The sequence below is a fragment of the Pseudonaja textilis genome, chromosome 3 (genome assembly GCF_049901715.1).
Source record: "Pseudonaja textilis isolate UNSWEBS1 chromosome 3, rPseTex1.2, whole genome shotgun sequence".
NCBI lineage: Eukaryota > Metazoa > Chordata > Lepidosauria > Squamata > Elapidae > Pseudonaja > Pseudonaja textilis.
The window spans coordinates 200,427,411-200,441,375 of NC_141992.1; the positions used below are offsets into that span (position 1 = coordinate 200,427,411).

The 13,965-nt window shown below is 65.6% G+C and overlaps 1 protein-coding gene across 1 annotated transcript; it reads right to left on the reverse strand.

The window, feature by feature from the left end:
- Nucleotides 1–664: 664 nt before the first annotated feature.
- On the reverse strand, nucleotides 665–8,937 carry LOC113450625 (sphingomyelin phosphodiesterase 5). Its single transcript, XM_026721880.2, is given in 10 exon segments — nucleotides 665–1,667; nucleotides 3,690–3,822; nucleotides 4,654–4,717; nucleotides 4,890–4,904; nucleotides 4,907–4,978; nucleotides 5,068–5,208; nucleotides 5,775–5,847; nucleotides 6,304–7,270; nucleotides 7,900–8,040; nucleotides 8,572–8,937. Coding segments are annotated over 8 exon segments (1,518 nt in total). The 5' UTR covers nucleotides 7,198–7,270; nucleotides 7,900–8,040; nucleotides 8,572–8,937; the 3' UTR covers nucleotides 665–1,541.
- Between the last annotated feature and the right edge of the window lie 5,028 nt (nucleotides 8,938–13,965).

Sequence of the window (13,965 nt, forward strand, 5' to 3'; positions counted from 1 at the left end):
GGCCCAACTGGAAGCGGAACTGGACCCATTCTGCCCCCTTCTGAGGTTCGCCCGCCTGGCTGAAGTGCTGCGTGAAGGGCTCCTTAGGCTCAAGGATGGCCCCGTTCCCTGAAGCCCCCCGGTACCCCCTTTCCGACTGTTCGCCCTCCTGCCAACCTGCGCCCGGCGGGGGCAAAGGGATGGCGGTGCAGGTCGGGGCCTTGAGAGCCAGCCTGGGGTTCCTGGGCCCGAGCCTCCCTCCCTCCCTCCCTCCCCCTTCTCTGGCTGGGAGTCCAGGCCCAGCCCAACTGGTCCAGCTCCTACTAGTGGGCTGGAGAGGACGAGCCTTTGCGGACCCGCAGGCAGCGCTGGGATTCCATTTTTTTTTTACTACCGGTTCTGTGGGCGTGGCTTGGTGGGCGTGGCAGGGGAAGGATATCTTGTAAAATCCCCCTGCTTTCCAGCTCCGTTCTCCTGTGCAGGGCAACCAAAGAAGAGGCAGCCAATCAGCTGGGACCCAGCGGGAGGCTCAGAACCGGCTGAATCCCATCTCTGCCCACAGGGAGGCGCCACCCACCCTCCCCGCAGCTGCCTCCCTTCCTGGCAACTGCCAGGGGGATTCTGTCTGGATTGGAGGGGTGGCGGGCAGGTATCAAGCAGCCAGAGTGGATAAAGCCCCCCTGCACCAGGCCCTCCTAGACTTCGTGCTGCACCCGGTCCCACAAGAGGCCAGCCTTCTGTGCCAACCGATGGCAGAGATGTTTACTCAAGTGGTTGAACAAAGTGCCGTAGAGTCCTCGGAACCAGGAAACGCCTTCCGGCACACCAGGGAGGGAGGGGCAGGGCCAGTCCCCACCCCGCTGAAAGTTGGGAGCTTTGGAGCCCCCAGGGCCCAGGGGAGGCTATTATGGAGAACTCCCCCCCAATTAAGAACAGCCCAGGATGCTCTGCTCAAGTGTAGGAAACGCTTCGTATTTGACGCCTTTCGGTTTCTTGGAAACAATTCAAGTTGTGCTGAAACATTCAGTTCCACAGTGTAATCTGTCTGGTGGTGAGATTTTGCTCTTGGGAGGCCGCCAACGTTTGGGTAAATAGTTACGAAACTCAAGTTACACCTTAGGATAAAATTCTGGTTCGGACGCGAGATCCGCTTCCCCAGCCCAAAGTCTGCACAGGCCCTTCTGCAGCCAGCGTCACCCAGAGGCGGGAGGAGCCACGGGGGCCGTCGTCCACTCGGGGGGGGGAGCATGTGTCCTCCCCCACCCTGGCTCCACTGATGCCGCCCTTCCTCGGAGGGCCGGCGGGAGAGGCTGAGCAGGAGGCCCAGGCACTCGGGCAGGGGAGGCCGCAGTCGCCCAGAGGGTCCCCCTTGACCAGAGCCACCCCGTCGGAGACTTCTCCAGCCCCGGCCTGCAACCTCGGAGGGCTCCCACGCCAGCCCCTCGCCCATCGCCAGGGTGCCCGGCTTGGCTCCGGAGGAGCGACTCTCTCTCTCCCTCTGGCTCCAGCAGGGACAGGGCGGCTCCCCCTCCCTGGATCAAGGAGGTCAGTCCAGCTGCAGGTCACAGGGGGTCCTTCCGCGCTGGGGCTTCCGGTTCCACCTCTGAAGACACCAGGAGTTGCAGTCCAACAGGCAAGTGGTCGGAGCAGGTGGCCAGCTGGGTGAAGAAGAAGACTTTCTCCACCGCCTGCAAGCAGAGAGGAGACACGGCGGCAGGAGGGTTGAGAGCAGAGCAGAGCAACGGCCCAGGAGGGGACCCAGAGAGGAGAGCCTGGGCTGCTTGGCCCGAATCCTGCATCGTTTCAAGGGGCCTGAAGGCTGCCTAGCCAACCGGCTGCTCGGGGAAGACTCGGGCTGCGGAGGCCCCTTCCATCCCTTTCCAGAGCCATCGGTTGCAGCCCCCCACTCTGCTGTGGCCCAACTTACTCCCAACGCCAGCCGAGCCTGCCGGTTCCCTCCTGCACCCCTTCCCCAGAGACCCCCCTCCCTCTCTCCTTGGCCCCTTCCGGAGAGCCCTTGGAAAGGGGGAAGGGGCCTTCTTCTGGAAGGAGGGGAAATCTGCCTGGGGGGGATCACTGCTATTATGGAGACCCCCACCCACTTCTCTCCCTTTTATCAACCCCCCCACACACACACTTGTGGAGGCTGAGGGGATGGTGAGAACTACCTGACCGGGGGGAGGTTCATTGCCTCAGTCTTGAGCGGGGGGAGGAAGTCAGAACAGTTGCTGGGGGCTCTGCAGGCCAGGGGGACCTTCCTGTCCAGAGATTTACTACTGGCATCAGGTGGACCATTTTGGAATTGACGGGAGACGCCTCCCCGTGACCCGCAAAAAATGGTCGCTGGGGGATCACGGATCTGACTGCTCAACTCCAAAGGGCCCGATCCACCAAGAGAGCAGCTGGCTGACCGCAGGTGGAGGACCAGGAAGTGCCAAGGCTGCTGCTGCTGCACCTGCGCTCACCCAGGAGATGCTTTCCAAAGCCAGGAGCAGGGAGGCATCGCCACGCGAGAGCTGGATTTCCTGCCCAGGAAACGCCGGGTGGGCCTTGCACAAGGCTCCATTCGCCACAGGGCAGAGATTGGCCCACCAGGACCATCTACCTGGGCTCGACCCTCAACAAGAAGTCCAGCCCTGATCCAGGTTGGCCTAAACGATGCTACGGCCACAGCCACCGTGCCTGTCCTAGCAAATGCCACCTTGCGTGGGAGGGTGTTACTCTGGGCTTACTCGGGAGGGAGGACAGCTCCGCTCTCGGGGGTGCCGGTGTCCCCTAGGGTGAGGGGGCCAAAGGGGCGTCCTGGGGCTCCACAGAGAAAGCAGCTGCCCAGCAGAGAAAGGGCGCGCCCCCACCTCCCCTGGGAACCGATGCCCTGCACAAGGAGGGCAGTTTCGTGTCTTGGGGAGGGGAGAGAACCGCGAGGTGAGCCGAGCAGACCAGGCACAGGAAGCCACTGCTGGGCCCATTTCTCCAGCAGGCAAAGAGAGGCCAAGGCTGATTGCAGGCATTGGGCGGTGGCTGGCAAGAAGGCGGGCTTTCCCGCCACAAGCCCCGCCCCCACAGAGCCAGAAGCCGGTGCCAATGCCAGCAGGGAGGCCCCTCGGTGGGGCAGCCTTGCCAGGCCCTGCTGCCCACAGTCCTGGGGTCCGGCTCCGGGCCCCTCTTCCCTCACCTGCTTCCTGCCCTCCGACGGCAGAAGGGGCTCACCTGGTCCAGAGGCATCGTGCGCCCAGACGAGAAGGCAGCTCCGGGGGCGTCTTGTTTGGCATGGATCCAGCCCCTTCTTGGCAGCCCCCTCACCCCGGCCTCTGCTGCCCCACTCCAGCCCCATTGCTGGCTCCCCAATGAGCTCTCCCCGCTTCTGGGAACCTTCCCCCAGGACAGCCCCCCGCCCTTGGGGGCTGCTCATGGCCAGCTCAGCCTTCCTTCCCCTCCCCCCAGCACATCCCTGCCTGGCTTGTGTGTCTGACTTTGGCATCTCTGCAGCCCCCTGCCTGCCCCCCTCCCCGCCAATGCTGCCCCGACCACCACAGCCTCCCCAGACTGGTGCTTGCTCAGCAGGCATCTACCCCTCCCGACTCCCGACTTGTTGCCGCCCCCTGCAGCCCAGAAGACCCGGAGAGCCCCCCCCTCCCCCAGTCCCTTTGGCCCAGCAGGGGAGGCCGTCCCAGCTGCCTCAGCTGACCACAGGCTCCCCAGCCACTTACGGTCTTCAAGTGCCCTGGACCCCAGGGCTGCCGGTAGAGAGTGTAATCGATGCGCCGCCCTTTGTGACAGGTGGCCTCGGCCTGGAGGGGTCCTGCCAGGTACTTCCTGCGCTCCTCCGGATTCTCCAGAGTCCTGGGAGGCAAAACAGAGGGGTGGGGTGGGGGGCTAAGGAACAAATAAAGGTTGGGATCTTCTAGTCGTCCCAACTGCTGCTGTGAATGAAGCGCCTGGTGCCTGTTTGAAGACATGTGCAGAAGGAGAACTCACCCCTTCAGGGGGCAGGCAGTTCCACTGGCCAATGGCTCCTATGATCGGGAGGTGCCTCCTCCTCCTCCTCTCTCACCTATCACCCCCCCCCTTTGGTTTCCGCTCATGGCTCAGGCCCTGCCCTTCGGGTAGCTGAAGGCTGCGACCCCCATCTTCCCTTCTTCGTCCCAAAGGTTCAGACTGGCCCCCATCCCTTGGCCGCCCTGTCCCCCCTCTGCCCCAGACGTGGGCCTACCCGGAGGCGTCTCCTGCCCCAGCTGCCCCTGCCCAGCTCAGGGCCCTCCCTCCCCCACCTTCTCCCCCAGGGACAGAAGCCGCCCCCAGCCCCTGGCAGAGGCTTCCCCCGGGGATCAGCCAGCCTCCATCCTTGGACCACATTTAGGCCTCGATCGGGAGTGGGGAGGGCGAGATGGGCCTTGGGCCCCAAGTCCCCATGAGGGACCCTCGGCCTCTCTCGGCCCCAGAAAGAGGCCAGCACGGGCAAGGGACCCTGCCGAGGAAAGGGGGGCACCACCAGGCAGCTGCCAGGACTGGAAGCTGGTTTGAGGGCGAGAAGGGAGGCAGACTGGGATTGGCTGCTGTCAGGTCAGGCACGGCCTTCTGCCCCCCGCCCCCGAAAGAAGCCAACCTGGCATGTCATTCCAGGGGCCCCTGTTTCTGCCCCCGAGATCCCAGGATGGGCCCCAGGCCCCTCACCTCTTCAGGCTCTCTGGGGTGGCCACGGCTTCGTCGTAGAGGTGCAGCGGGTTCATCAGCGTCCCTGTGAAGGGCAGGAGGGTCCCAGTGGCCTCTCGCCCACCACGGGGCCCTTCCCTCCCTCCCTCCCTCCCTCCCTGCCCGGCCGCTCCAGTCACCCGCTGGGCCCAGCAAAGGGTGGAGCAGACCAGCTTTCCCCCCGGGTCAGAGGCCCCCGGGGTGCGGGGCTCACCCACCGATGGCCCAAGGCGCTCCTGGCGAGGACCGAGGCGGCAGGGGTCAATGTACCGGCTGAAGATCTCGTGGCCTTGTTCCATGGCATCACCTGGGGAGAAAGAGGGGCCTGAGACAGCCAAGCCAGGAGGGAGGCCCCTCCCCTGCTTCGGGCTCTGCGTCCCCCTCCTGGACACCCACCTGGAGAGCAGGTGTCGAAATTGAGGTCCCCACAGAAGATGTCGAAGGCCACCACGTCCCCCGGCTGCGCATGGCTGTCTTGGAAGAGCTGCACCCAGCGCAGGGAGAGGTCCAGCTGCTCCTGCCGGATGGGCCCATCCGCTGTGGGAGGGGGAGGGCAGCCGCATCAGCCTCGGCGGGGGGGCTCCCCTCTGCGCTCTGCTCCCAGCGCATGGGCACCACCGGAGCTGGGGGGTTTGCGGGGAGACTGCCCAGCAGGCCAAGAGAGCCATGAGGGGGACGCCACCCCCAGTGCCCCCCTCGCCCCCTCCTCAAGCAGGCAGGGCAGGGCAGGGGAGAGGGGGAGGGCAAGCGGGGAGCCGCCTTCGGGGGAGGAAGGAGACCCAGAAACCCCCGTCTCTCTGCTTCACTGCCAGGTTTCCTCTGCCGGGAGAAGACCCTGGGCGGCCATCACAGGACAGAGGTGGACCGTGAGATCATCTAGTCCACCACATCTCTGACAGGGACCGTCCGGCCTCTATGCGGAGCCCTCCAGGGAAGGCAAAGGCAGCGCCGGTTGAGAGCCTACAGAGGTTCAGCACATCTGGCCTGGACCTCCTCCCTTCTCCCTCTCTCCAGAGACTGACCCCCCCCCCAGCCCTGTCTCCAGCCCTTCCTGCCTTGGCTCTGCAGGTGCGGCCCCTGGAGGGCTTCGCTCCTGCCCCTACCTTCAGGGGCCTGCAGGTGGGTGCAGTTCAGGTATCCTATGACCCTTCGTCCTTGGCAGGCTCCCAGCTGCACCTGAGTGGACAAAGCAGGAACACAGGTGAACCTCCGTGGATGGGGGGGGAGAGGCTTTCTGAGAGGAGACACCCCCTCAGGTTGGGGAGTCCACGGAGGTACACTCGACCTCACTAGGGCCCCCAGTGGGAAGACCTTCAGGCCACGGGGACCCCTTAGGGGCCTTGGGTGCTGCCCTGGATCACCACATGGGTCTCGTGGCATCGTATCAGTCTGTGGTTCCAGAGATGGGGCAGCCCTGCAGAAGGAGCCCCCCCCCACCCTCCTTTGGCTTCAAGCAGGTGTGAGAGACTGGCCACAAGGGGCAACACGGACAGCAGGACCGTCAGTGGACACCAAGCAGCATTTAAGCCCATGCTGAAGCCCCAGGGGCCCCACCCTGGCACGGGGGGGGGCACATGGTGGCAGGTCCCGCTCATGCCCCTCCCTTGCCCAAGGAGGCCCCGGCTGGCTCACCTGCACGCACAGCAGGCCCTTGGCGCACAGGGCATCCTCGCCAGTGGCGTTGGGGTAGCAGTGGAACTCCACGGCCAAGAGAGGGTAGCGGCTGGCCAGGAAGAGTCCACTGTTCAGCAGCTTCGGAGCGGAGCAGCCCTGCAGGCCGTAGGTGCCCACGTCGTGGATGATGTGCTCAAACTGGGGGGCCAGGAAGTGGCGCAGGTGGGCAGAGGCCCGGAGGTCGAAGACCTCCTGCAGGCACAGGAGGTCCAAGTTCGGAGGCCTGCAGACGGCGATCTCCCGGGGCCCGTTGGCCTCCCCTGCCACGGCCCCCACCCCCTCCACGGTCATCACAGAGTCACCCCAGGGGTGGCCCAGGGCAGCGGCAGGCCCCCCCGGCAGCCCACGTGGGATGGCCAGGCCATTGGGGGCCCCGGGGGGTGCATAGGGCGTAGAGCATTGGGCCGCTTGGGCCAGACTCTGGCCGATGTGCCTGGCCCGCCACTGGGTTCGCCAGATGTTGCTGAACTTGGCCAGCCCCTCGGGGAGCAGGCAGACGTTCCCGCTGAGGAGGCGGAGGGTCCTGGCCGGGCCCGGAAGCGCCCAGGCCTCGGGAGGGGCTCGGCCCGGGGTGTGCTGGTAAGCGAAGGGCCGCCGGGCGGCCTGCAGGGGCAGCCAGAGCAGGAGGGCCAGCAGCGAGACCGGGCTGTAGAGCAGCAGCAGCAGCACCAGCAGCGGCCCCCGGACGGCCACCTCCAGGCCGTAGGGCGCGCAGCGGGGCTTCTCCCCCGTGGAGCGCTGCAGGGCCAGCACCTCGTTCGCTAGCCAGTAGCCGGGGAACAGCAGGGCCCTCGTGGTGATGTCCAGGCCCCCCAGGACGCGGCTGGAGTAAGGCGACTCCCGGAGACCCATGGCAGGAGGAGGGCGGCGGCGGGGCGAATCCCGGAGTGGCTGGCGATGCTGCCGCGGACGCCTCCGGTGCGCGCTGCGCCAAGCGGGAGAGAGCGAGCGAGAGGAGCGCGTGAGCTCCGCAGGCAGCCCGGACTGCGGCTCTCGCCCGCCGCGCGCTCGGAGAGGCTCGCCTGGCCTTTGCGAGGAGCCGCAGGACCGGGGAGACGGAGGTCCGAAACCCCGCGGCGAGCTCCGCACTGACCGCTGCGCCCTTCGGGCTCCACCGGCCGACGCACCGGAGCGACCCAGCCGCGCTAAGCGCTGCCTGACTCTCGCCGCGGCCGCTCGGCGTGGGAAGCGCTGCCGGCGGGGCTGGGAGCTGCGACGCTCGGCCGGCCTGCGGGGGGGCAGCGGGGGGTCTCCTCGGGCGGAGGGGCCGCTGCGTGGCGGGACAAGGGGGCTTTGGGCGACAAAGGCGGGGAGGCTCCAGGGGCAGCGGCTGCCGGCATCGAGGGGCGGCGGGGAAGAGGCTGAAATGCTGCTAGGGGATGCTCAGCCCCGCCCCCTCGCGCCCCCACCCGCCGATGCGCCTTCGGGAGCCGGAGCTGGGGGCGCTGAAATGGGGACCCAGCGCGCAGAGACCGGCAGGAGCTCTTGGGCGGCGCTGGCAGCCGCCGCCTGGTGAAGGAACAGGTGACCCGGCTGGTTGCATTCCTGGCCTACCTTTCAGGGATGTTGTGTAGGGAAATAAAAGATGCCCTACAGATTCCTTGCTGAGTGGCGGCGGCGGTGGCGTCAACTCCAGCTTCTCCTTCTCTTGGCAGCCCTTTCAGACGTGGCTTTCCCCTCCTCCCTCTCCTACACCTGAGAACCAGGGGTCCCCAGTCACTGCGCTGGTTCTCGCCGGAGGCGGGGCTAGAACTCGCAGCCTCCTGGCTTCGTAACCCCTTGACCGATTGCTGTCTTGTCCTGCTGAGTGAGGGCGGCCCACTTGACTCCTGGGGGCTCCCGGGGCAAGATTTTCAGGAAAGTCCTCGAGGGAACGCCTTGCAGCCCGCCCGCCCCCCGCCCCCCAGTCTCAGCTGGGCTGGCCTCATGCAGGACCAGAAACTTGAATGAGAAATGCCCGGCCTCCCTGTGGCAAAGTGAGGCTGGTTTGTGTTCCCGACCAAGCGAGGATCCCAGACAGGACACGGAAGGAGCCGCGAACTGGCTTTGCAAGCAGGAGGAAGCGAAAGGGCTCCGGAGCCCCAGCAGAGTGCCGCTGGCTCTAGGAAGACCCGGGACCTGCGCCGCGGAGAAGCCCCTCGGCCTGCCCACCAGTCTGCTTCCTGTCCCCCCCCTTTGCCCTCAGAGCGACCGTAAGTCCCAGCGCCGCGGCTTCGCACCGCTCACCTCTGCCGGTGCCTGGCCGGAGCATCCAGGGAGTTCCTCCGCGTGGCCGGAGCGGTCGGGGAACTGAGGCCGCGCTGGCCGGCAGAAGCACCTGCCGGCGGTCATGTGCTCCGCATAACTGAGCTGCCCGTCATGCCTCCCCAGGTGCCCGTCATGCTCCCGCTGAGCAAGGCAGGTCGATCCGGCTCGCAAATTGCCCGCGACCAGACACAGCTGACTAACAGGTCCTGCCTCGCCGGCTCCCCGGCCGGTTACAGATTAACTTCCGCGCAGCCATAAACGCCGTGGACGAAAGTCTAAGCGAGGGAGGGAGGGGCAGACCCAGGGACCCTGGCCCAAGGGTCACTTCCAGGAGAGAGTTTCTGCCGGAGGGCCTCCTCGCTCCAGGTGCAGGCGTGCGCGTGCGCGTGCATGTGGGTCGACCTGCTTGCCACAAGTGGAGCCTTGAGGGGGCCTCACTTCCTGCTCTGCCTCCCGCTCCCCAGGGGGTCTTTATGCTCTCACTGGGGGCTTCCACCTCCCCCGCTGCCCCCCCCCCCACTCCCAGGAGCAGCCTCTCCCCCTTGCGAGGCTGTCGGTTGCGCTTTGCCTGCGCTTGCCCAGCTCAAGTTGCCAAGGAAGCCCTGTGGCCCCCCCGAGGGGTCCTGCTGAAGTTGGTGGGCAGAATTGCCAGAGGTCCAGTTTCTGGGAGAACCAGCAGGTCCAGAGGAGGTCAAGGCTGCCTGGTTCCTGGCCTGGATTCCTGGGTGTGCAATCTCACACACACACACACACACACACACCCCGGGCACCTCATTCCCTGCATTGCTTGCACTAATGAGGGCAATTTTCTAACATCCTCCCGCATTTCTGTGACAAACGGGCGGAAGAATGTGAGGTGATGCGGGCATGGCTGCCTTGTGGGGAGGTCAGCTTTCCTGGGTCTGGGGTCCCATGAGGAAGGTCCATCTGGTGGCGTTACAAGCCCCTCCCTCCAAGTCAGGGGCCGCCTCCTGAGCCATTGGCCTCTTTCCTGCGCAGGCTTCCTCCCCAGCCCCCCCCCCCAGAAACCCCCAAGGAAGGCGGGTGGTCTGGGGCAGCCTGATTAAAATCTGCTTCCTGGTAATTGGAGCCTTCCGTTCTCCTCTTCTGAAGGGCACTGAACACGCCTGGCCGCTTCTGGTGAGAGCCCCGCTGTCTTGCGCTGCCCTCGGCCAGGTGCTTGCGACACTGTGGCTCTTGTGTAACTGTCTCTCCAGGCTGGGATCATCCGGCCCGCTCTGCTCCTTCCTCCGTGTCCAGAACCCAGCCCTCTCCTCCCCCAGGCGGGAGGATTCCTTGTCCTGAGCTGGACGGGGTTGGGCTCCGCTTCCATCCAGACCACCCCCCTCAGGCGCTGCTTCCCGGAAAGGGTTCCCCTCCTGCCACGTCCAAAGCCCTTGACTTTCCTCAGGGGGGGAGGTTCTGTTTCCCCCTCTTGCAATCCCGATTTCTGCCCCGTATTCCAGCCCCTAAAGTCTTCCCCAATGGTGAGACTGCACCCCCCCCAAAGGCTGTTCTTTGACGAGCTCTTCAGAAACGTGTGGAAGGGAGCCTGCAGGGGCCACTCTACTCTTCGACCCACGTAGCCATTCAGGCTCCCCAATTAACGACGGGCCCCCAAAGGGCAGCTCCTGGACGGGCAAACCCTCCGCGCCTCGCCCCTGGAACCGCCTGCTCCCTCCTTGGGGCCAGCAGAGCCCACAGCCTGGCTGCTGCTCGGACACCCCCGCCCCTGCCCGGCTGCTAACAGAGCTGGCTGGGCTGCAGTGCTTCCGCCCCCACTCCCCAACTGCTATGGGGGGCTGGCCAAAGGTTACCAGGCCTCCAGCTTTCTTCAATCCTTCTCGTTGGTTGGCTTCCGTCGGGGCTCCTCACAGAGGTCTTTGGAGAATAACCTTGGGGGAGGGGAGGGGAGGGGGCGGCATGGATCTTTGCCCCCAGAAAGGCCGCCTTCCTGGCCCTCTGGCGCAGGCCTGCAGCTGAGCCGCTTGTGCCTGGAGTCCTCGACGGATGACTGGCGGCTTAATGACCGTTCCAAGTTGTGAGGGACTTTTAGAAGGCGTGGCTCTCAGCTCCTGCGTGTTCCCCCCCCCCACTGCAGTCAGACGGGGGCAGCAGCCCACATCTGCCTGGCCGCAGTTTGTGCAGATTCACTTAACGACCATGTGGTTCTATGACCAACTGCAGTGACTCACTTCACAACGGTTGTAAAAATGGTCCCGAAATCAATTCTGCTCACGTGGTGTCTCAGCTGACCCTTGCAACCACTCACGCCTGAACTTCTAGGCTCCGTTTTGGTCGTAAGGTGAGGACCCCCTGTGGGGGAACGCAGCCCCTCCTCAGCCCGAGCCCCTCCCTCTTTTCCCCAAAGAAAACCCTTCCCAAAGGAGAGCCCCCTCCCATGTCCCAGTCTCCCTCCCTCCACGTCCAGGACCTTCTTCCAGGCCTTGGGGGGGCCCTGGAGAGGCAGCCGTCCTGGAGAAGCTGCCGCCACCAGAGAGACCTGCATTCCCCAAAGGGCGCTAATCAAAGACGTGGGGGGCACCGCTTCTTTGCCCCCGGGAGCCCTGCGCACCAACCACCGGTAGCAGCGGAGCCCTGGCAGGCATCCTCAGCTGAGAGGCCACAGCAGACAACAGGATCTGCCTGGCATGTGGGGAGCCTGGCGGGTGAGTCACTTCCCTGCCCAGCGGGGACTGGAGCTCCAGTGCTTCCTTGGCTCTGCTCAGCCTTCTCCAGCCGCTCCTCCCCTTCTCTGGCGGGGAGGGGGGTCAGAGGTGGAGCCTCAGCAACCTGCCCAGGGCAGGGGAGGCCTTTGGGTGGACCTCCTCACCTGGGCCCTCCAGCCAATTCGGCCTTGCTCATCGTGGGGGTGGGGAAGAGCCGCCTCATGCCAGGAAAGCCGAATGCTGGGGGGAGGCAGCCGAGAGCCGATCCAGCGGATCCAGCCCTCTTCCGCGGATGCCTTCTGGGGAGTCCTGGGCGGAGCGAAGCACCTTGGCCTCCCAGGCAGGAATCCCAGGGGCCTGGAAGGCTGAGGGCGGGGCTCTCTGGGGGCCAGCCCCCTCTGCTTCTGGAGCCCAAATGGGGAGTATGGAGAAGTCTGCTCTCTTCCTGCCCCCTTGGGGTAGGTGGCTGAGGGGGACACTTAAAGAGGGGAGGGGGCTGTGCCAGCAAGGGCCAGACTGGCAGGCCAGAGGGGAGAGGCCTTGCAGGGACGGGGGCTTCTGCAGAACCCCCTCCCCCCCCCAAAGACAACCCATGGTCTGCTTGGGGGAGCAAGGCTGGGGCTGGGGCCAGGGGAGCGGCTCGTCCTGCCCAGTCTCAGCCAAATTCACCCCGGAGGGAAGGACTGAGAAGGGGCAGACGCAGCCAGGTTGAAGGGAAGGAAGAGCCCAAATGTCGGGGGCCCTCCAGGCCCCTGGCAGACCAGCAGCTCAGAAAGGCTCAGCAGTAGCCGGTCAGGGGAGGGGCCACTGACAGCCCTGGGCACCGCTGGCAGCTCCCTGGCAGCTCTTCTTGGGCTCAGACGGTGCTGGGAGAGGTTGGAGCAGCCTGAGAAAAGGTGTGTTTGGCTTGAAGGGAAGCAGAGAGCGGTCGCACAGGGGCTTCTAGCCTGCTTCACCGAGCTTGGCAGCCTCTGCCCCCCTACAATCTGGGTCCTCACTTTACCCACCCTGGAGGGAAGGAAGGCTGAGTCCCCCTGGCTGAAGAGAACGGACGCGGAAGACTTTCAAAGCCGCGGGATTCCCGGGGAAGGAGCCCAAACGCAACAGCAGGGCCCAACGGGGCCAAACCAGCTGGCATGCCAGGGCTGTTGGGAGCCTGCCAGGCAGGGCAAGGGGGCTCCCTGCCCGCCTACCCCAAGGCCTCCTCCACTTGGATGCCCTCTGGCGTCCACCAGGGCCACTGCTGCCGCTCACCCTGGCCAGGGACGGCCACTTTGGCCGCTTGTGTCAACCGAGGGTGGCCACCAACAGGGGGGCCCCACAAGAGCCCGATCCACAGCAGCCGTGGCTCCCAAGGCCCTCCGGCAGCCTTTGACCTGGGGGCTCAGGAGCCTCTCTGGAGAGGGGAGAAGGAGCCCCCCCCGGCTGCTGGGCCCCCGGGCGCTTCCGCTGGCATCTCCGTGCTCCACAAGGACCTCTGAGGAAGCCCCAAGCAGGGGGAGGGGGCGGGCCAGGCTGAGACCCCACTTTGGCGGGGTGGGCATGGACACATGAGGAGGAGACCGGCTGCTCCACCTCCTCAGCCACTGAGGCTGCTGGGCTCCCCCAACTGGGAAAGGGTCCGTGAGGCTCAGGACAGCTGGGGGGGCAGGCCAGGATATCACAAAGGAGCTGCTGGCAGTCTCTGGCACTAGGGTTCCAGCCAGGAGATTGGGGGGGGGGGGCTGGCCCTGAGCAGCTACCGACAGGGAGGAAGCCCCCGCCCCAAGCCAGGGTGGGAGGGGCCACCAAGTGGCTCAACCGGTTCCTCTGGACCAGCAGGTGTGCCTTGAGGGGGGCTGGGCCTCTGAGCGAGGGGCAGCGGGAAGGGCCCCCCTCCCTGCCCTCCAAGCAGCTTTTCCCACACCGGAGTGGCCGGTGGGCAGAAAGGCGCCTGGGGCGGAGCTTCTGGGGTTCAGTTGAGCCGCAGGCCTGCCGGCCTGGCTGCTGAGGGGCACCTCCAGGCCCATGTTCCCCATCCTGTGGCTCTGCAGAAGAAGCGGGAGGGGGTTGGCCCCTTGCACCCCACATTCAGGTGGGCCAGAGGGCGAGGGAGGAGTGAATGCCTTCCCTGCAGAACCACCCGGAAGCTGCCACTGGCCCAACATGCGCCATCCAAGAATTTGGGGGGCAGCCTGGTGTGCCCACAGAATCCCAGAGCTTCAACAACCCCACTGGCCTCCTCTAGCCTTCAGGGCCAACTCAAGATAATGGGTATCACCTATCAAACCACCATTCGTGGCTTGGTTACTTGTGGCCTCTGATTGTCTCTGCTAGTCCCATGAGTCCAAGAATGGGGGCACCCTTCAGCCCCCCGCCCAGAGCAGGTCAGATAGGGCGCGGGAGATGGGCAACCTCTGGCACAGCCCCGCCACATGGGGCCTCCTTCCCCCTGGCCTGACCCCCCGGCCATCCACAGGGCCCTGAAAATGGGGCTCCTCCCTGGACAGATGGAGCAGCTGACCCCCGCCCCCCGAGATTCTTCCATGGACGAGGCGCTGCTGGGCTCGCTTCTTCCGTGCTTCTCTCGGGCTCTCCATGCTGTTTGAGGGTCCTGCCTTTTGTTTTTATACCTGGGGAGGGGGTGGGTTATGCTTCTGTCCTCCGGCAAGGTGCTGCCCTGTGAGCCGGGTGGCCAAAGCAGAGAAAGGCACGCTGGGGAGCC